General features: G+C 59.1%; 1 protein-coding gene across 2 annotated transcripts in view; it reads right to left on the reverse strand.

Moving 5' to 3' along the window:
• Positions 1-1,853: 1,853 nt before the first annotated feature.
• Positions 1,854-21,559, reverse strand: part of LOC115647742 (nuclear receptor subfamily 1 group D member 1-like) — a 32,712-nt gene continuing 13,006 nt past the window's right edge. Inside the window, exons 3-9 of one of the 2 annotated variants that reach the window (XM_030554498.1) lie at positions 13,675-13,965; positions 13,027-13,115; positions 12,658-12,802; positions 7,357-7,865; positions 5,622-5,807; positions 4,457-4,667; positions 1,854-3,763 (exon numbers count right to left, since the gene is read on the reverse strand). In XM_030554498.1, the coding sequence (XP_030410358.1) occupies positions 3,567-3,763; positions 4,457-4,667; positions 5,622-5,807; positions 7,357-7,865; positions 12,658-12,802; positions 13,027-13,115; positions 13,675-13,965 (1,628 nt within the window). In that variant the 3' untranslated portion in view covers positions 1,854-3,566. The remainder of the gene's footprint in view (positions 3,764-4,456; positions 4,668-5,621; positions 5,808-7,356; positions 7,866-12,657; positions 12,803-13,026; positions 13,116-13,674; positions 13,966-21,559) is intronic. The other variant, XM_030554497.1, reaches the window with a different exon arrangement.

The following is a 21,559-nucleotide window of genomic DNA, read 5'->3' on the forward strand; positions in this document are numbered from 1 at the left end:
GCACCTGCTTGCTAAGCTGGTGCCTGGAGCTGGCCCTGCAGACTGGGTGTTGGACAAAGAGACATTGCAGAGTGGGAGGGTTGGATCCTCTGCTGTGTGGCATGGGAGGTGCGGGCCTGGCAGTGGAGGGGTAACAAAGGTGAATTTTCACCACCATCCCACCTGGGATTTTAGCTTGCAAAGGAGGGCAGCCAACCCCAGTCCTAGATTGCGCCTGCACTGGGAGTATTCCCATCCTGGAACCAAAGCCACGAAGGTGAGGTCAGATGAAAGTATTGGAATCAGAACCCACTCCCACAAAATTCAGAGGGATCCAGCTTTGAGGCTCTGGTTTTGACCCATCTCTGCTCCTGATTCTGTTCACACCAACACTGGTTTGACACTAGCGTAGCTCCATTGACTTCATGGCAGTGTTACCAACTCTTGTGTTTTCTTAAAGTCCCAGCTCCTGAAGTCATGTGAATACGAAAGAATTCAACCTTCATTAAAAAAAAAAAAGTACATTTCTATCGTCACAAATTCTGCATATATGTTAAAGGGTCTTAGGCCTGGTCCACACTACGCTGTTAAACCGATTTTAACAGCGTTAAATCGATTTAACGCTGCACCTGTCCACACTACACTGCTCTTTATATCGATTTAAAGGGCTCTTTAAATTGATTTCTGTACTCCTACAAAACGAGAGGAGTAACACTAAAATCGATATTACTATATCGATTTAGGGTTAGTGTGGACACAAATCGCCGTTATTGGCCTCATTATTTTACAGTAGCTACCCACAGTGCACCGCTCCAGAAATCGACGCTAGCCTCGGACCACGGACGCACACCACCGAATTAATGTGCCTAGTGTGGACGCGCACAATCGACTTTATAATATCTGTTTCATAAAATCGGTTTAAGCTAAGTCGAATTTATCCTGTAGTGTGGACATACCCTTAGGGGAAAAATACACCCTTGTCTCACCCGCACCAGGTGGAAAACCTGCTGGTTGCACTTTGGCCTGTTGGTGGTAGAAATTTGCGATGAGTTCAATGAGAGGCTTTGGAATCCCCCTGTCTGCCAGTGTCCTCCAAAGACGGAGCTGTTGGACAATATCTAACACCTTGTGGCTGAGGAGAAAAGCTGGAAAACATGATCCCTGAAGGCTACAAAACCTGAAAGTAACTAAAGGATCCCCAAATGATTGTATTTTTAAAACCTCAGGAATTTTAAGCCAATTGCATGATTTTGGCAGGGCTGGACTCTTTGATGCTTGAATGGCTGGGGTTGGCCACACTGCCAGATTCACACTGCTGCACAGTCGATTGTCTTTTCTTAAAATGGGGATCACTCAGTGCACTCTGTCCCCCTGGAATGGAGAGAGACTGAGCCCAAAAGTGAATAATTGATATGCTTAGATACCATACCATGGGCTAGATAGATAGGAGGGGGTGCATGAGGATAGATTGATGGCCAGCCATCCAGCAGGTGGCTCTGTGGGCCAATCAGTAAGGGAATGAACAGAAGGGAGAAAAGAGAAATCACCCCGACAGGGTAAAATTGCACTCTAAGCCCAATGCTAATCTGAACGACCTCAGTGAATATCTGGAGTGAGTCCAGATTTACACCTGTGTACGTGGGAACATAAATAATAAGGCCCTCACCAGTAAGGCATTCAGACCCTTAGGAGGTCATATTTTCCCCAACCATGAGAGCTAGAAACTGTGAAAAATTGAAATTGTCATAGATTCCCATGACTCCAGGAGTTGGGGGCTTGGGGCTATGGATGGACAGCACCTAGTGCAAGGTGGATCTGATCTTGGCGAGGGGTGCACCTGGAATAGCAACAATACCAAACTGTAGACACTCAGCTCAACGTTAAGCAAGTCTTTATTTTATTTATTGCACTTCAATATTAGACCAAAAATAAACCGTTTCTCTTCTTCCACTGCCAGGCACTAGGGCTTTTAGCAGCCGTGCCCCAGGGGGCATCCCTTTGCTGATATGCTCTGAGTTGGGATAGGGGATAGTTGATTTTTTTCTGTACATTTATATTTTTCAGAAAAGTGCAAAGTTTTGTTGCTCTTTTTAAAAAAAAACAAAGAACAGAGCGGTGGGGCCAGGAGCCGAGGCGCGACCCGGCTCCCCCTCATCCTGCAGATGTTCTGAGCTCGGCAAAGAACCAAACACAAACTATAAAGTGCTCCCTTCTGATGTGCGGGTTCCCTCTCCCTGTGGACCTTCAGGATTTGATATGTATCGAAATGCAATGCCGGGGAGCTTTGGCCCCACTTTTGGTCCCCAGACTTGTCTCCATCTTGTAACAGTCTAAAGTGCCACCTCTCCCACAAAACCAGAGCCATTCTCTTCTGCGGTGAGGGAGTTGTCTAGTGGCTGGGATGAGGGAAATGGGATTTAGGATGTTTGGGTTGTAACTGTGGCTCTGAGAGAGGAGTGGAGGGGAGGGATAGCTCAGTGGTTTGAGCATTGGCCTGTTAGCCTTTGCTTAGCATTGGCTTGTGAATTCAATCCTTGAGGGGGCCATTTGGGGATCGGCCCTGCTTTGAGCAGGGGGTTGGACTAGATGATCTCCTGAAGTCCCTTCCAACCTTAGTAATCTATGATTCTGGTTAGACCATGGGGTGAGGAATGGGAGCCAGTATTCCTGGCCTGGGGATGGGGTCTAGTGGTTAGGGCAGGGCTGAATGGGAGCAAAACAAAACAGAGCCATTTGTTTCTTTAATGGAAGTGTGCTTGCACTCAAGAACTGCCTCCTTCAACCTCTCCCCTCTGAGAGACAGCACTGCCCAGCCAAGCCTCTTCCAAAAACGCCCTGATGGCAAGAGACATTTTTAAAAAATACCAGCCAGGAAAAAGCACAGCATTGACTTTAGTGAGTCCCTCCTGATTTACACCATCCTATGTCTGGCCTCAGGTCGGGATTTGGGGACCAGACGAGTGCTCCTACCATCCCTGACAAAAAGGCTCCTTGCATATCACTTCCTGATCCAGTCTATCTTATGCCATCCACAGAGCGCAGCTCCACAAGCCATCTGTGCTGTTTTCTCCATAGGAGAGGGCTGGTACGGATGGAGGGTGGAGGCGGAGAGGAATGGGATAAAACAGCGTGCACCCTAAGAAGGAACCAGGTCGTCAAATGAAACATGAGTGCGGTGAACCGTCCCCCCATGATCTACCAACACGCTGTATGTACAACATATCCAGGTTCTTATATACAAACTAGAACCTCAAGACAATACAGAGAGAGAATTCTATACACATATATACACTCTGTCTTTGTTGGTGCGGTCAGTTCGGACGCATGTTTGCTTCGCTCTCCAGGCCTTGCTGTGCTGCAGAGAGTGCCACGCGGGAGGTGTGAACTCTTCTCCTGAACCCGCTCGCCCCGGGTCGGGGGACGTGCGCTGGCAGAGCCTGGCTCCGACAGGCCACGTGCTGCCCGGCAGCGCCAGAGCCCTCCTTCCTCATCTTCGAAAGAGCTAAATGCAGCCTGAGGTGCTGGGTCCGGTGACTGTTCTTGATCCTTTTCCCCCTAGGCTCGGAGGGCGGGCGTCTCCGGTTGGCTTAAGGATCGATCCGGAAGGCCAGGAGCTTCTCTGAGTGCTGGTTGTTGAGGGTCCGCAGGTCGGGAAGGCGCAGGAGAAGTTTGGGGAAGAGGGTGGAGTCGTCGGGGTGCTTCTTTGTCACCAGAGTCCGCAGGGCCCGGATGAGGGTCTCCTGAAGGATTTCCACGGCATCCACGTCTGAGATGCCAGAGCGATCTATGAATCAGATGAGCCATGACATTAATACCCAACCTGCTTCCAAAAAAAGAAACCGGTCCCCCCTGCAGGGGATTCTCTCTCCATGACAACGGTATAGAGCATATGACACACACAACTGCTCACAAACTGCGAGGGGAAGCTTCCTAATGCCCAGATCTCAGCCTGGGGAAAAGTCTCCAGAGGGAAGGGATGGGGCATTTAAAACCAGGCTGGACAAAGTGATGCCCAGTTTGGTCTTTCCCCACCTCTAACACCCACAGGCCGTGGAACACCTGGAGAAGACTCCCCGGGTAAAGCTCTAGCCCAGGGAGCTGCCACAGTCAGTTCTGTTCACTGTGGGATCTGGAAGGTCCCAGGCAGGCTGAGCTCCATGTACATCAGCATGCTGCATGCACTCGGGCGTGGGATCCCCGAGGGGCATGGGGCATTCCCGCTCTGTCATTGTCCTTGCCCCCAGGACCAAGCATAGAGAACTGGCAGCAGGGCATTTAGCAGCGGTCCAGCCTGCCTAATGCAGAACACCTGGCCCAAAACACTGGGGATGGGCTTTGCAGGGGGATTGTAGCTGACGTGGCTCGCGGCTGTGGCTGGGCCGGCCTTCTCCCCACCGTGGTCTGCAGAGAGAGAGAGAGAGAGAGAGAGAGACACGGCCTCAGAGATCCCCTCGCTGGCCCCAGGGCACGCACCCACCTGCTGAGACAAGGACGACGGCCATGAAGAGCGCCATCTCCTGGGCATCCAGCCCGAGGGAGCCGAGCTTCTCGCTGAACTCGAACATGGCGTCCAGCAGGCAGCCCAGGCCCATGGAGCGCAGGCTGCAGAGCGAGTAGGTCTCACCGCTCAGGAATGTCACCACCTTCTCCTTGGGGTTGAAGAGGGAGGAGAACCGCACCATCAGCACCTGCGGGAGGGGAGGAGGTCAGAGCTGAGCCTGAGTGCTCAGCATGTCATGGCCACTTAGACAGCAGGGGCAGAACCTGGCTGAATCCTCCTGCTGCAAAAGCCCTGAGCTAGAGGCGACTCCCCCATGGCTGTTAGCAGTATGGGGACTACAACACACAGGTCAATAGTTCTAATTCCAGACTGCAGGGGGCGCACACACACAAAATGAGGGCTTTCTCCCTCCAGCAGAGAGCAGCAGGGACACACACATAGATTCCATGGCCAGAAGGGAACATTGTGATCATCTAGTCTGACCTCCTGGATAATCCAGGCCAGAGAACTTCCCCCAAATAATTCCTAGGGCAGATCTTTTAGAGAAACATCCAGTCTTGATTTTAAAATTGCCAGTGATGGAGAATCCACCACGATCCTTGGGAGATTGTTCCAATAGTTAATTACTCTCACTGTTAAAAATTTACACCTGATTTCCAGCTTAAACTTGTCTAGCTTCAACTTCTAGCCATTGGCCGGTGTCAGACCTTTCTCTGCTAGACTGAAGCGCCCGCTACAAAATATTTACTCCCCATGTTGGGACTTATTGACTGTAAAAGTTGTGCCGATGGTTAATTACACTCACATAACAATCTGTGCTTTATTTCAAGTCTTAATTTGTCTAGTTTAGGTCACAGTGTCTGGGTAACTGAGCCTGTGTTTCTCCTCTGGGGTCTCTCTGGGGCACCCACTTTCTGGCTCCCAGACATCACCAGTCTTGGGTGGACCTGCGTTTTTCTCCCTGCGGGTTTTATGGCTGCCCAGCTCCCTCTGATATCCCCAGCAAGTCAGTGTGCGTCAGCTCAGGGTGAAGGGAACAGACCAGACCCGACACCACAGGGGCCACAGCTACAGGAGCAACCCAAGGCCACGCTCCAGGCAGGAGAGGCCCAGATTCAGGCTGGCGGGGCATCTGACTGACCTGGAAGGTGCCCGCCTTGAGGAGCATGACCTGGTCCTGCTGGCAGAGTGACTGGAAGCCTGGGATGCTCTTGGCGAACTCCACCACCTCCTTGACGGCGGGCGTGAAGCACTGGGAGAACTCCTCCCACACCTGCTGGCTGCTGTTCCCATTCCTGCTGTATGGGCTGGCATTCAGCGGGCACGCCTGGGTGGGGAGAGCGAGGCGGGTCACCAACACAGGGAGGGGCAAGAGGAGCACCAGCCTCCTAACCTGGGCAGGGTGGGCCTGGATTGGGACTCCAGAATGGAAACACCCTGAAAACGTTGGGGATGGGGGAATCAGATCCAGATTTGGGGGGGCTCGGAGCCAGATCTGGGGGGCAGGAGAATCAGACTGAAATTTGGGGGAGTAGGAGGAATGAGATCCAGATTTGGAAGGGGGTCCACATTTGCGGGGCTCAGTGACTCTGGATTGCCGCTGGCCGGATCTGGCCTCTCAGACTGTTGGGGTGGGGGGAGTCTCCCCAAAGGAGATTGTATGGGAGCCCGAGGGGCAACATATGGGGTTGAAGAGATAGACCCGCCCTGGAGGGTGCTGCCGCGTCGCTGTTGCCCAGCAGGGGGAGCCAACCCTTAAGAACCAAGTTGCTTCTTGGTCTCAATCCAGCCGCAGGTCTGGGGCTCTGGGGCCCAATCCGGAGGGGTGCAGAGCACCCTTCACTCCCACTGGGAACCCGAATGTACTCCGGGGCAGGGAGAGGTGGAGGGATTTGAATACAATCAGATGGCAACAGCTTAGGAATTAGAAAGAGCCAGGACTCCTAGGTTCTATTCCTGGCTAGAGAAGGGGAGAGGGGTCTAATGGTTAGTGTGTGTGTGTGCGTGCGTGCGTGCGCGGGGGGTCTGGGAATCAGGACTCCTGGGTTCTATTCCTGGCTAGGGGAGGGTGGGGTTTAATGGTTAGGGGGGAGGGGAGGTCTGGGAGTCAAGACTCCTGGGTTCTATTCCTGGCTCTGGGAGGGGAGTGGGGTCTGAGAGGCAGGACTCCTGGGTTCTGTTCCAGGTCCTTTGTGGCAGGTAGTGACATGGAGTGATGGGGAGTCAGGGCCCTGCACCCCCACTTCCTGCAATTCACTGTGACTCTCAGCCAGCCAGTAGACCAGAAGGTTTATTAGACGACAGGAACACACACCAAACCAGAGCTTGTAGGCACAAACAGGACCCCACAGCCAGGTCCTTCTGGGGGGCAGGGAGATTAAACCCCAGACTTGGGGGCTCCCTCCTCGCCCACTCCAAAGTGAAACCCCACCCAGCCTTGGTCCAGTTTCCTGGGCAAAGGTGTCACCTGGCCCCATCCCCCTCCCAGCTCAGGTTACAGGCTCTCCCATCCTCCATGCAGACAGTCCCAGTAAAACTAGAGCCATTTCCAGGTCAATCTGCCCTACTGCGTCACAGTAGGGTCTAGTGGTTAGAGCAGGGGGATGCGGGTGTCAGGACTCTTTGGTTTTATTCCCAGCTCTGGGAAGGGAGTGGGGTCTAATAGTTAGGGCAAGGTGAGAAGATTGGGATCCAGGACTCCTGGGTTCTCATCCCAACTCTGACTTGGCTGAGTGAGCCTGGGCCAGTCACTCCCTGTCTCTAGGCCTCACTTTCCCCTCTGGACACCCGGCTGAGCCAGTCCTGCTTCCCCCCAGGTAAGGGCCCATGCCCTCCCCCATAACCCCTGCCATCGGGGGTCCTGCCTGGCTACTTACAATGCCTCTGCTGGTGGTGGAGCGCCAGGGGCATGCCCTCTGGGGGCTGTCCTCCGAGTAGCCGTACTCAAAGGTGGGGTAGTGCCTGGCGTTGGCCAGGTACCCGGCCTGCTGGGCCTGGTAGATGTCGTTGCCGAAGCGGCGGGGCCCGTTGTCCACATAGCTGGGGGCCTCCTGGGGGCAGGCGCCATAGCCAGAGAGGGGCAGGCCAGCCGAGTCGTACTGCCCGTAGGCGTAGCCGTTATTGAGCTGCTGGTCAGCATAGCTGAGCGAGGGGTAAGGCTCAGCCTGCTTGCCCAGTCGGTCCTGCCCGCTGACAAAGATGTCGTGATAGGCCCGTGAGATGGCGCCGATGGCCTCCTCCTCCTGGGCATCGGGGCTGGGGGGTGCCTCCCCCTCGGGCCCCAGCCCCATGTCCATGGGGGCCTCATTGAGGCTGTTCATGTAACTCTGCATCTCGTCCAGTAGGCGCTGCTTCTCCCGCTTGGGGATGCGCCCGAAGCGCACTGCTGCAGGGTGGGGAAGAGAGAGAGCGTGAGCTGGGCAAACACTAGGCGTGCCCTCGTGAGCACCCCCAAACCAGCAGCACAGGCGGGAGGAGGTGGCACGAGGGGCTTGTCACCACCCACAGTTCCCGTTGTGGCGCATGCAGCAGGGCCCCACTCGTGGCAGGTAGTAACAGTAATGTCCTGTTCTACATGGCCGCGCTGGCTGCTGCGCTCCACCCCAGAGCATACTGCATTGCAGCGCTGCAGCTGTTTCCCTGTGTGTCTGTGTGTCTAGACTGGCACTGCTCAGCCAGCCCCCCTTGCACGCCATACCCCCTACATAAGCCCCCATGCGCCCCTCCCACACCACTGGCTGATGTCTCCCTCTCCTCCCCAGTGGCCCCACAGGCACCTTTGCCTACCCCCCTTTCCCCACCTAGATCACCCCCTGCCTGGCACGTCTCTGCTCCACTTCTCTCCGTAACTAGGTCAGTGGGTCAGAAGCAGCACCAAGGCCCATAGGAGACACACAGAGGGGCTGGGGCGGGGGCAATCTACTGCTATAGGACCGTCCAGCACCTCTGCCGAGGCCAAGACGAGGTGGGAGGGCAGTATGAGATTTTATCAAGGCCACTTGAGACAGACAGACCACGTGGCTCCCTCTGCTCCTGCCCACAGGTCTCACCACCCAGGGGTTCCCCCCGAGTCCCGACCGGAGGCCAGACGTAGGCTGGTGTAAATCAGGAGAAACTTGCTAAAGTCAATGTGGCTGCGCTGGTGTCAGATCAGATCTCTGGCCCTAGGTTCTATTCCTGGGTGGAGGAGGGTAGTGGGGTGGGAGCCAGGAGTCAGGACTCCTGGGTTCTATCCTCAGCTCTGAGAGCAGCATGGGACTAGAGGGTTAGAGCAGGGGGAAGGGAAGTCAGGACTCCTGGGGTCTATTCCCAGCCCTAAGAAGTGAGGATCTAGTGGTTTAGGGAAGGGGACCAGGACTCCTGGGTTCTCATACCAACTCCGATTTGCTATGCAAGACACTTGCCTGCTCTGTGCCTCAGTTTGGGGAGAGTGATACTGCTCCAACTTTGCCAAGTGTTTGGAGACCTTGGTGCTGATGATAACAAGTATCTTCCTTCTCCTCAGCCACTGGTTCCTCCCCCGCCTGTCCCACTGAGGCCCGACAGCAGAATAACTCTGACGCAATCAGAGACTTTCCCGGCAGTGGATTTCCAGCCCTGGCTGTGCTGGGTGGGGAAGGGGTGTATCACAGGGGAGGGGGAGGAGCATCCCCAGGGATGCCCCCCTCCCCACACTGCGCCCCCAGGGGGTATAGCACAGAGGGGCCCAATTCTGCACGGTAACATGGCAACGGAAGCAGGATCAGGCCCCAGTGCTGCAGCCTCATGCGAGGGGACACGTGTGGGAGGCGAATGAGCCCCGTGCTGGGCAGGACAGAGCCTGGTTCTCACGCCCACCCGGGGCTTTGTGGGGAGCAGCGTGCGGGGTGAGGGAGGGGGCGAGAGCCTGGAGGCTGCCGCCTGCTCTGGGAGCTGCTGCCATAACCTGAGCTGGAGCGGGGGCTGCACGTGGCAGCCGTGACCTAGAAACCTCCTTTCCCGCACACAGGATCCTGCTGCCCCCACAAAGCCCCAGATGGGCCTGGAACTGGGGGGCAAGAGCGCCCTGGGATTCCTCCCCATCCTTCTCCCATACCCCCAACTCCCCATCCCTGTCCCTTTCCTCCCCCACTCTATACCACATCTCTCCCTATTCCCCCCCCCCCGTCCCTCTCTGCACCCCACCCCTGTTAACACAGCAGCTGTGAGCCTGGATAATGCCTGTGGCCTTTCCTGCGCTGCAGCTGGGGCTTTGGGGAGCCCATGAGGCTTCTGCTCAGTCCTGGGGTTTAGTTCCCTTCCTGATTCCCCCCTCCTGCCCGTGAGTATCCGGCCCAAGGGAGGCAAGATTCCTGGGCTGTTTGCTCACCCTTAGGATCTACTTTGCCTCTGTGTGCCCCTCCACCCTGCACTCTGGGACAGTGAGCGAGCTTTACCCGGCACAATGCGACAGGCGGGACCCAGGAGCCTGGCCCCTGCTGCCCCCACCCCCTGGCTCATGGTTGGATGGGTGTGTGGGACCCATGGGTGTCAGTGGTGCTGAGATCCAAGGAGCTGGTTCTCACACGTCCCTGGCCCAAACCAGAAAAGAGCCAGAACCATCGGGGCAGGGAGGAGGGAAGCCAGGGGAGCCAAGAGTCCCAGTGAAGAGGTCCAGGTGGGGAACCTCTGGTCCCAGCCCCAGTCCACCCCCCTGGTTCTGATTCTGGTCCCAGTCCCGACCCATCTCGACAGCTCAAGTTCCTGTCCTAATCACGGTCCAGCCCATCTCTGCAGTTCTGGTGCTGATCCAAGCCCACCTCCACGGACCTGGGTGTGGTCCCAGCCCCAATCCTGATCCTTCTCCATGGTTCTGGTGCTGATCCAAGCCCACCTCCACAGACCTGGGTGTGGTCCCAGCCCCAATCCTGATCCTTCTCCATGGTTCTGGTGCTGATCCAAGCCCACCTCCACGGACCCGGGTGTGGTCCCAGCCCAAATCCTGATCCTTCTCCATGGTTCTGGTGCTGATCCAAGCCCACCTCCACGGACCTGGGTGTGGTCCCAGCCCCAATCCTGATCCTTCTCCATGGTTCTGGTGCTGATCCAAGCCCACATCCATGGATCTGGGTCCGGTCTCGGCCCATCTCCAGGTCTCTCTGCCACTCCCTCACACCGCGCCCCTTCCCCCTCCCGGCCATTCTTGGCACGCTAATGCTGACAAGCCATTTCAAAGTCTAACAAATCCATCATGAGCAGGGGGAGAAGCTCCAGCAGTTCATCACAGCCTGGCCCTGGCATCCCCCCACGCCACTGCATGTCCCCCCCTCCCCACATCCATGCTCAGAGCCATAAATCAGCCCCCAGCACCGAGCTCCCATTTATCAGCTGGGGCAGCTGCTGACTGGGCAGAACAGGAGGGCCTCAGGGGGATGTGGGGTCCTGTCGCAGGGGGGCAGGGCCCTGGTCTTTCACCCCAAGCCGCCTCCCCCATCCCCAGCTAAATTCCGAGGTGGATCTCCTGGTGGCAGATCAGAAACAGTCAGCACAGTCCAGACAATGTGCACAAGAAGAACCAGGGCTGGGATAGAAGGGCGGGGGGCTGCGGGTCAGGACTGAGGGGCACCGGCAGAAGAGGTGTGGGGGGGGGAGCCCAGGGCTGGGAAAGCAGGTGAGGCTGTGGGTTGGGATTGAGGGGCACTGGCAGAGGGGGTTTAGGGGGAGCCCAGGGCTGGGATAGCAGGTGGGGCTGCAGGTTGAGATTGAGGGGCACTGATAGAGGGAGTGTGGGGGAGCCCAGGGCTGGGATAGCAGGTGGGGCTGCAGGTTGAGATTGAGGGGCACTGGCAGAGGGGGTGTAGGGTCGGGATTGAGGGGCACTGGCAGAGAGGGTGTAGGGGGAGCCCAGGGCTGGGATAACAGGTGGGGCTGCGGGTCGGGATTGAGGGGCACTGGCAAAGGGGGTCTAGGGGGATCCCAGGGCTGGGATAGCAGGTGGGGTTGCGGGTCAAGATTGATGGGCACTGGCAGAGGGGGTGTGAGGCGAAGCCCAGGTGAGGCTGCGGGTCAGGATTGAGGGGCACTGGCAGAGGGGGTGTAGGGGGAGCCCAGGGCTGGGATAGCAGGTGCGGTTGTGGGTCGGGATTGAGGGGCACTGGCAGAGGGGTGTGGGGGGGAGCCCAGGGCTGGGACAACAGCTGGGGTTGTGGGTCGGGATTGAGGGGCACTGGCAGAGGGGGTGTAGGGGGAGCCCAGGGCTGGGATAGCAGGTGGGGCTGCGGGTTGGGATTGAGGGGCACTGGCAGAGGGGGTGTGGAGGGAAGCCCAGGTGGGGCTATGGGTCGGGATGGAGGGGCACTGGCAGAGGGAGTGTGGGGGGAAGCCCAGGTGGGGCTGTGGGTCGGGATTGAGGGGCACTGGCAAAGGGGGTGTAGAGGGAGCCCAGGGCTGACATAGCAGGTGGGGCTGTGGGTAGGGACTGAGGGGCACTGGCAGAGGGGGTGTAGGGGGAGCCAAGGGCTGGGACAGCAGGTGGGGCTGTGGGTCGAGATTGAGGGGCACTGGCAGAGGGGGTGTAGGGGGAGCCCAGGGCTGAGATAGCAGGTGGGGCTGCGGGTCGGGACTGAGGGGCACTGGCAGAGGGGGTGTAGGGTCGGGATTGAGGGGCACTGGCAGAGGGGGTGTAGGGGGAAGCCCAGGTGGGGCTGCGGGTCGGGACTGAGGGGCACTGGCAGAGGGGGTGTAGGGGGAGCCAAGGGCTGGGACAGCAGGTGGGGCTGTGGGTCGAGATTGAGGGGCACTGGCAGAGGGGGTGTAGGGGGAGCCCAGGGCTGAGATAGCAGGTGGGGCTGCGGGTCGGGACTGAGGGGCACTGGCAGAGGGGGTGTAGGGTCGGGATTGAGGGGCACTGGCAGAGGGGGTGTAGGGGGAAGCCCAGGTGGGGCTGCGGGTCGGGACTGAGGGGCACTGGCAGAGGGGGTGTAGGGGGAGCCAAGGGCTGGGACAGCAGGTGGGGCTGTGGGTCGAGATTGAGGGGCACTGGCAGAGGGGGTGTAGGGGGAGCCCAGGGCTGAGATAGCAGGTGGGGCTGCGGGTCGGGACTGAGGGGCACTGGCAGAGGGGGTGTAGGGTCGGGATTGAGGGGCACTGGCAGGGAGCAGGCTGGGGGCAGACCCAGGGGCAGACCAGGCCGGGGGCGGGCGCGGGATCCCTGCGCTCACCGTCGCGGGACATGCCGACGGCCAGGCACTTCTTGAAGCGGCAGTGCTGGCAGCGGTTGCGATTCATACGCATAATCATGCAGTTCTCGTTCTTCACACACATCTTGTAGTTGATGTTCTGCTGGATGCTGCGCCGGAAGAAGCCCTGGAGGGGGCCAACGGGGTGAGGAGTCAGTGCCAGGCAAACCCTGCCCCATCTGTGCCCCCCGGCCCTGCCCGCCAGCCCCCCGCTGTTTGTGCTGGCCATCAGCTCCCGTCGGAGCTGGGTCGCCCCGGGGAACGGCGCCATGGGGACGCCGCGGCTTGCTAGGAGGCTCCGCGCCTCAGCTGGGTCCTCCCAAAGCCCTGCGCTGGGCCCCACCTCCTCACCTTGCAGCCCTCGCAGGCGTGGACGCCGTAGTGGAAGCCGGAGGCGATGTCCCCGCACACCTTGCACAGCAGCACCATCCCGCCCGTCTCTGCAAGGAGGGGGTGGGGAGGTGAGCATCACACTCGTTCGGTCCCCTCCTGCCCAACCCACTACAGCCTCCCCAATGGAGAGGGAGGGGCCGACTGATGGGAGTGCCACCCCCTCCCTTCAACCATCTGCCCAGCCCCAGGGTCCCACCGGGCCCCCTAAGACGCATCCCCCTCCCCACTGCTGACCAGACTCACTAACTAGCCTCTGGGAGACGCCCATTTCCAGCCAGACTAGGTTGCCAGCCCCACAGGACTGGGGACCCCCCAAAGAGGGGGTGCATGGTCCCAGCTGTGTGACTTCATGTGAGAGTACCCTACCCCCCAATATTCCTGTTGCTTTGGATGGTCTAGTGGTTAGAGCAGGGGGGCTGGGAGTCAGGACTCCTGGGTTCTATCCACAGCTCTGAGAGAGGAGTGGTGTCTAGTGGTTAGAGCAGAGGGGCTGGGAGTCAGGACTCCTGGGTTCTATTGCTGAGTTGCTGTCCTTGCCTCGCTCTGTGCCTCAGTTTCCCCAGCTGGAGCAGGAGGAGGATGACAGGGGGAGGATGATTCACTTACTAGTTAAGGTGCCGGTCACGCCGTTCTGCTTGGCCGTGGCAACTCTGCTCTGGGTGGGGGGCGACTGGCCCTTGCTGGGGTACCTGACCCCTTCCGGGAACTGGAAGGCCACCTTAGGTGAGGATGGCGAGCTGGAGCCCTGTGGCTTGATGGCCCCGATCTCAGTCAGCGTCAGCTCCTCCAGCGATGAGGGCAGGGAGTGCTGTGGGGAGGGCACCAGGTAGCTGCCGGGTGGGCTGCCCGGGGTGGGGCTGGAGCCAGCCGTAGAGCCCACGTAGAGGATCACGCCGCCTTGGAGACAGAGAGCAGTGGGAGAGGTCAGATGGGGATCTTGACTTGAGTCCTGCTGCAGAAAACAGCTGGAAGCAACAGCTGGGATCGAGGGTGCTCAGGGTCTGCAGCCTCCTGTAGGGGCAGGGGAGCTGCATATGGGGGACCCAGGCTGGCATCCATCCCCCAGGGCTCTGGCCTGCCAGGCTTTAATACTATCAGGGCAGGGTTGGATGTTTGGGATGGAGATGGGGGAGTGATCTTGGGGGGCACAAGGGTGTGTTCCTGGGGGAACAAAAGAACAGGGGGCAGGGCAAAGGAAATGGGAGGCTGAACATTGAAAGACATGGAGACACAGGGCAGGGAAAAATCTGTGCAACTGACGAACCCCATCACCCGTGGCAGGGCAGATGCAGCCTCCGAACCCCTGCACAGACTCAGGGTCTGCCCTTCCCCTGGCCACAGGCAGCTGGAGGGGACGGGACCAGGGAGCCGCTACAGCCCACCTGGCTGGGAGCCGGGGAAATCGGAGTCCCCTGGAGCTATCCCAGTGTCTCACATGGAGCTGCAGCATGGGGGTGTGGGGGAGGAAAACAGTGTCAGCCTGCGTATGCGCGTGCACACACACACACGCTCGCACACACACGCATACACACACACACGCTCGCACACACACACACACACACACACACACACACACACGTACACACACAGTCGCCAGGCAGCCCTGAGACGAGGCTGCGGGGAATGTGGGGCAGTGAGGCACGTGCTGCGGAAAGTAGGGCAAACAAACAGAGGACAAAATGCCAAACCCGGGTCATCCCGCTGGCAGCCGACCCAGGGGTCCAAGGGTACAGCAGGGGTCGTGCCAAGATTCCCAGGGACACCTGGAGTGTGGACCTGCCCTGGCTGGGGGGGGCGCCAGCTGCCTAGATTCCATGTCCCCGCAGGCCCATTCTGGGCCAGAGCTTTGAGCCAAATCCAGGTCGTACACTCAGCCTCTGTCCATGCCCCTCAGTCCCCACCCACAAGCCCCCTCCTGCCATCCCAGTTCTGCCTTTTCCATTAGCAGAGGCCCCTCTGCAAACTGCGTGAAGATTTTGTGGAGGGAGCCCACAGAGGCGGGGAGGAGACCTCGCCCCCTTGGGCACGTGGGCACCCACACGCGCACACGTTCCTGGTGACCTATATCAGGAAGAGAGCTGCTCTTCTGACTCAAAGATCTTAGCTCATTATTATTACCTGCAAACGGCAGGAACCAGTTCTTCTGCAGTCGGAACTGGCATACATTCCCCTCCGCGATAGTCCAGGGCGTTTAAACCCACCAGCACCCAAAATAAATACTTCCCTCCCTTGGGATTTTCTGGAATTGCGCCTGTGATTTTAAGAAGGCCAGATCCAGTCTTTTAACCTAGCAGGCACTGCCCGGACTCAACCCCCGCCGCCCAAATTCCAGCTCAGAGCAAATACTTGTAGCCAAGCCCCACTCCTGCTGTCTGCACCCTGAAAATTATGGGGTGAAATCAGATGTGAGATGGGAGGAGGCGCTAGGCTAAGCGATCTAGGGATTTGTCCCTTTCCTGCCATCAGCTCCATTTGGCCTGGGGGGCAGAGAGAGATCGGGCTGCAGTTGGGGTCTGCTCCCACCTTGCCCCCGGGGAGCTGTGTGCCCTAGCGCCCGAGGTAACACAGCCCTGGGGGCTATGTGCATAACAGCCACACGCCAGCCTCTTTCTCTCCCCCAGCTCAGCCTGCCAATGCCCACCACTGCAAAACAAGACTCCAGCCCAGTACTTTTGGTAGCCACTGCTGGGTTCTGCCTAGGTACCAGACCTGGGGTGTCCTCATTAGAGCTGAAAGCAGGTAGATCTTGCCCCCAGGGCTGCCCAGAGGCTTCAGGGGGCCTGGGGCAAAGCGAGGGAGCTGTGGCACTTGTACTCACCCGGCAGCGGTCCGGGTCTTTGGCAGCAGGGGGCCCTTCAGTCGCTCCGTCTTTGGCAGCACTGAAGGGCCCCCCGCCTCTGAAATGTCGCCGAAGAGCTGGACTGCCACCAGGCCAGTGCTTGCGGGGCCCCTGTGGAGCCGGGGGCAATTTGCCCCACTTGCCCCCCTCCTCTTGGCGGCCCTGCTGCCCCCTAAATGAGCCCCCTGCCCTTGGCGAGGAATACTGCACCATGCCCTCTCCGTGCAAGAGCCCCCCTGCATCCCAGTGTGGCCTGCCCCCATCTAAGCACAGGTGCCCTCCTAGTCACCTCTCCACCCAGCCCTGTTCCTAGCGAGTTCCCCAGACCAAAGGCTCATCTCCACCCTCCTGGCCTGCCCCTGGGTTCCCCAGCTCCCAGGGCAGGAGAGTCCCAACAAATTCTCTGCCCACAGGGCTCAGTGTGCGGAAAACACAGACAGCCCGGGGAATAGTTATCTCCTAGCCTGACACCCACAGCACCCCCTGCTGGGAGGGGCTGGGACTGGAGTACCCGGGAGCTTCCCCCACAGCCAGCGCTCCTGCCCCGCTCCCCACAGTGCCCCCTGCTGGGAGGGGTTGGGACTGGAGTACCTGGGTGCTCTGCCCCCAAGCCAGCGCTCCTGCCCTGCTCCCCACAGCGCCCCCTGCTGGGAGGGGTTGGGACTGGAGTACCTGGGTGCTCTGCCCCCAAGCCTGCGCTCCTGCCCCGCTCCCCACAGCGCCCCCTGCTGGGAGGGGTTGGGACTGGAGTACCTGGGTGCTCTGCCCCCAAGCCAGCGCTCCTGCCCTGCTCCCCACAGCGCCCCCTGCTGGGAGGGGTTGGGACTGGAGTACCTGGGTGCTCTGCCCCCAAGCCAGCGCTCCTGCCCTGCTCCCCACAGCGCCCCCTGCTGGGAGGGGCTGGGACTGGAGTACCTGGGTGCTCTGCCCCCAAGCCTGCACTCCTGCCCCGCTCCCCACAGCGCCCCCTGCTGGGAGGGATTGGGACTGGAGTACCTGGGTGCTCTGCCCCCAAGCCAGCGCTCCTGCCCCGCTCCCCACAGCGCCCCCTGCTGGGAGAGATTGGGACTGGAGTACCCGGGAGCTCCCCCCACAGCCAGCGCTCCTGCCCTGCTCCCCACAGCGCCCCCTGCTGGGAGGGGCTGTCCCTGGAGTAGCCCAGTGCAATTTTTAATTCCCCCCCTTAATCATGTACAGTTGATTAAAATCCAAGCTGGCAGCAGAAATGAGAGGATTGACACCCCTCTATCTAGCTAACAGAGGGATGGGCAGACAGAGAGGATGCCTGGGATGCAGACACACCAGTACGTCCCGCTTTGCATGCCGGAGTTTGCAAAGGGCAGGAGAGAGAGCACGGGGGGGGGCAGGGATAGGAGTGGGCACAACAGGAGGCAGAAGGGATCAGAACAGGGTAGAGGGCAGAAAAGGGCACAACGGGGGTCGGGGCACAAGGGAGGGGCAGGGGTTAGAGAGGGCATAAGGGGGGCAGAGGGGGCTCAAGGGAGGGGAAGGGGCAGGATAGGACATGCCGTGGGGGAGGGGAGGCATGGGGGCACAAGGGAGGGGTGGGGCAGGAGAGGGCACGCCGGGGGGCGGGGGGGCACAAAGGAGGAGCAGGGGCACGAGAGGGCACGCTGGGGTGCGGGGGGGCACAAGGGAGGGGTGGGGCAGGAGAGGGCACACCGGGGGGCGGGGAAGGCACGGGCAGGAGAGGGCACGCCGGGGAGCAGGGGGCACAAGGGAGAGGTGGGGCAGGGGAAGGCACACCGGGGGGCGGGGAGGGCACGGGCAGGAGAGGGCACGCCGGTGGGCGGGGGGACACAAGGGAGGGGTAGGGGGCACAAGGGAGGGGTGGGGCAGGGGAGGGCACACCGGGGGGCGGGGAGGGCACGGGCAGGAGAGGGCACGCCGGGGGGCGGGGGGCACAAGGGAGGGGGGGCAGGGGAGGGCACACCGGGGGCGGGGGGGGCGGGGAGGGCACGGGCAGGAGAGGGCACGCCGGGGGGCGGGGAGCACAAGGGAGGGGCAGGGGCAGGAGTGGGCACGCCGGGGGGGAGGGGGCAGCAGACGATGCGGCCATAAGGGCAGGAGAGGACACGGCGCCCCCCCCGCCACCCACAATCAGGTCACGGCGCGCACGTGTCCGCCCGGGGCGCGGAGCCGGGAACAGCAGCGGGCGGGCGGGCCCCGCGCCAGCCCCGGGGACACCTGACCGGCTGCTCACATGGCTGCGGCGGGCGATCGCTCCGGCTCGGTGCAATGCGATGGAGCGGGGGCACCCAAAGCAGCCTCCTTCAGACGCCCCTAACCCCCGAATGCGGGGAGGGGGATTAGCAGCAAAAGTGCCCGCTTGCAAAGGGATGGATGGACAGACCGACCCATCTACCCACCCCAGGGGGCTGCATCTCAAAGCTACCCACCCTCTCCCTCCCCTTGTGCCCAGAGGGGGAAGGGAATAGAATCCAGGAGTCCTAGCTGCCAGGCCATCCCCCAACCACTAGACCCCACTCCCCTCCTGGACCTCTGAACTGAACCCAGGAGTCCTGGCTGCCCTAACCACTGCCCCTACTCCCAGAACTGTGAACTGAACTCAGGAGTCCTGGCTCCCAGACCCTCCCCCTCCCCCCCCACGCTAACCACTAGTCCCCACTCCCCTCCCAGTTCTGGGACCAGTACCCAGATGTCCATTCCCAGACAGGAGGGAGAAATTAACACCTCTTAAAATAAATAAATAAAACCCTTTAGGCTTTCTAGTGGCACTAATGCAAACAGTTGGGGGTGGGGGACAGGTCTGCCCCCACACTGCAGTGCCAGGGGTTAACCATTACCATGCTGGGGTAGTGCTCCTGCCCATGCTCCTGCCAATGCCTGGCCCTGACATTCATCCAAAATCTTGAAAACGCTTTAAACATTTATTTTTGAGCAAGGTGTAAATTCCCCTGCTCCCCTTCGGCTCGGGTCTGTCCGCCGCTTGGTGCCAACGCCCGGCAGTGGGTCCAGTCTATGTCTGGGCGAGGGACAGGAGCTGGGACCGTCAGCCTGCTGGAGTTAACTCCTTCTGCAAAGCTGGGTTGTGGGTTTCTTACATCTTAAAGCCAATGCTGGGTTTGGCTCCAGACCTACTTGCTGGGGTTCAGCGCTGGATCTGGAACCAGAACCAGCTGTCGGGTTCTGAGTTTGGCTCTGGATCCAGGTTGGGATGCAGATGTTGGGTTCTGGGATTAGATCTGGATCCAGCGGTTCCGTTCAGGGTTCCATGCTGCCCTGAGGACTTTCCCCAGGACTTTTTCCTGCTCTCCCAACAGTGGAGCTACTGGTGTGTGCCAGGGTTTGGAAGTGTTAATGGGCTGCTGGAGGGGAGAGGGGGACTGCTGGGGCCCTCACTCCCATGGCCCATCGACTGCTGGGTACCCTGGACTCGTCTGATAGCCTTTAACAGAACGGGGCCGTCCCATTGCGGGGGCACCCGCCCCCCCAGGGCCTTGCTGTTGCAGCCGGCAGATCAGCAAATAGCCCCAGGCCTGGTGCTTCCTGCTTCACTATCATGGCCCCTTCCAAAGGGGGTTAGAGCCCCACAATGCAGAAGCAGCCTATAATTCAGCTCTCTCCTCTCGGGGCCAAAACTTGCCCCCTGGCTCTGGATCCCCTTGAAGGCGAGGTCTGGATTCGACAACCCTGGATCTGAACTAGCCTCAGTGGTTTGGGTTCGAGGTCCGATACAGACAGGGGCCTGCTCTCCTGTTCTGATGCTGTTGGCATCTTACAGGAACGGTGGCTGGGCAGGGGGTGTTGAGGGATTGGGATCCCTAAACGGCAGACTGCAATACTGCATAGCCCACAGCCCTGGCCCCATCCAACTGCAGGACATTACACTGCGGGATCCCAGACCAGACACTGACCCAGTCCTGCAACCCACAACTCCTGTGGATTTCAAGCGCTGGGAATGCAAGGGACGTCCCCAAGAGCACATTCCCCCTTCAGATTTAGAGCCATTTCCCCTTAGACTCCTCAGTCCATTTCTCTTTGATAAATGAGCCACTGTTCACATTAGACCAGCAGTGGAGATCAGGGCCCTGTTGTGCCGGGCACTGCACAGACAGAGTGAGGGGCTCCCTGCCCCTCAAAGTGCCCAGTCTAAATAGACAAAGGGTGGCAGAGGAAACAGATGCCAAGAGAGAGGAAGTGACTTGGCCAAGGTCACCCAGGTGAGCAGTGGCAGAGCTGAAGAAGAGCCCAGCTACCCTGAGCCCTAGTTCAGTACTCTAGCCATGGACACGAGGCCTCTGAGTTTCCCCGGCTCTGTTTTGCTGCAGCCATTTGCAGCCCGGTTGGCACCTGCCGCCCCAGAGCGGTGATTAACACAATAGCGCCGTCCCAGCCTTGCTGACTTGACAATCTGACATGGGGACCCGCTGCTTTCAGAAAAGGGGTGTCGGGGAAAACAAATAAAAAAAACCCCCATCACTACCGGGGGACTGATTTCAATGGAGCTACCGGAGCTGGGAATGCAGCAGAGGTTAAGATGCAGCAGTGTGTGTTTCATCGGCACTGGGGGGGCGGGGGAGAGGAGGGAAATCAATCATAAAGACACCTTCTCCTTCGTGCTGGGCTGGAGGCAGCTGCTGCCTCCTGTACCTGGTGACCTGAATTCTCCTGACAAAGGCAGATCCCACTGCGCACTCAAACATATTTATAAGGCATGTCACACTCCGCATCTTCCCCAGCTCCCGGCAGCTGGGGGAGTCCTTGCAACATTTCACAGTCTGGGCCGGCTTGCCGTCATCCGTTTGCAGCATTTAAACCCCATTATCCTCTCTCGCCAGACACGGGAAGCACATTCGTGTGTGTGTGTGTGTGTGTGTGTGTGTGTGTGTGTGTGTGTGTGTGTGTGTGTGTGTGTGTGTGTGTGTGTTGTGTGCGTGCCTGGCTTTCGGAGTTATTTAGAGGCTGATTCCAAGCTGGCCTTTGCAGTCCCACACGTGTCTCTTAAACTCTCCCCGCCTCCCCCTGCAATCTGTCCAGAACTGCAGCCAAATACCCAAAAAACCCCAACCAACCAAACCAAACAAAAAACCCCTCAGAAACAAATTTAGGTTCATGGGTAAACAAAGATGGGGGGGAAGGTCATGCTGACCCCTTTCTGATCCTGGCTTCGCTGACTCTGGGTACCCCAATGTTGCAGACTGCTTAAGATTTTAGAGGTGCTGAGGATCCCACAATTCCAGCTGAAGTCAAGGGGGTGGGCAGCCCTGAAAATCAGACTCCCCTCCCCACAGTGTCCCTTCTGCCTTTGTGTTTTCCACGCTGGGGAAGCCTTGGACTGCAGGCCTATTCTTCATGCCAGCGTGCGGGGGTTTCACACACATACCCGTGACTCTGCGAGATCTTGATATCTGTCACTGATTTGGAGCAAGAAAGTGGGTCAGTTTCACCCACAGTAAAATAACTTGTCGCATCAGGCAACTGAAGGTCAGATCTCGGGTTCCCGGCTCTGGACTCCTCGCTGGAGCAAGACGAGACATTTGGAGCTGTATCTCCAGTGCCCTGGAGTTCGTTGGGGGCGTGGGTTGAATCTGGGGTTCCTGACCCCCAGCAGAAGCCAAGATACAACCTGGTTCTTCAGTCCAATCTGTCCCTTTCCACTGGGACAGT

The sequence above is a fragment of the Gopherus evgoodei genome, chromosome 3, assembly GCF_007399415.2.
Source record: "Gopherus evgoodei ecotype Sinaloan lineage chromosome 3, rGopEvg1_v1.p, whole genome shotgun sequence".
NCBI lineage: Eukaryota > Metazoa > Chordata > Testudines > Testudinidae > Gopherus > Gopherus evgoodei.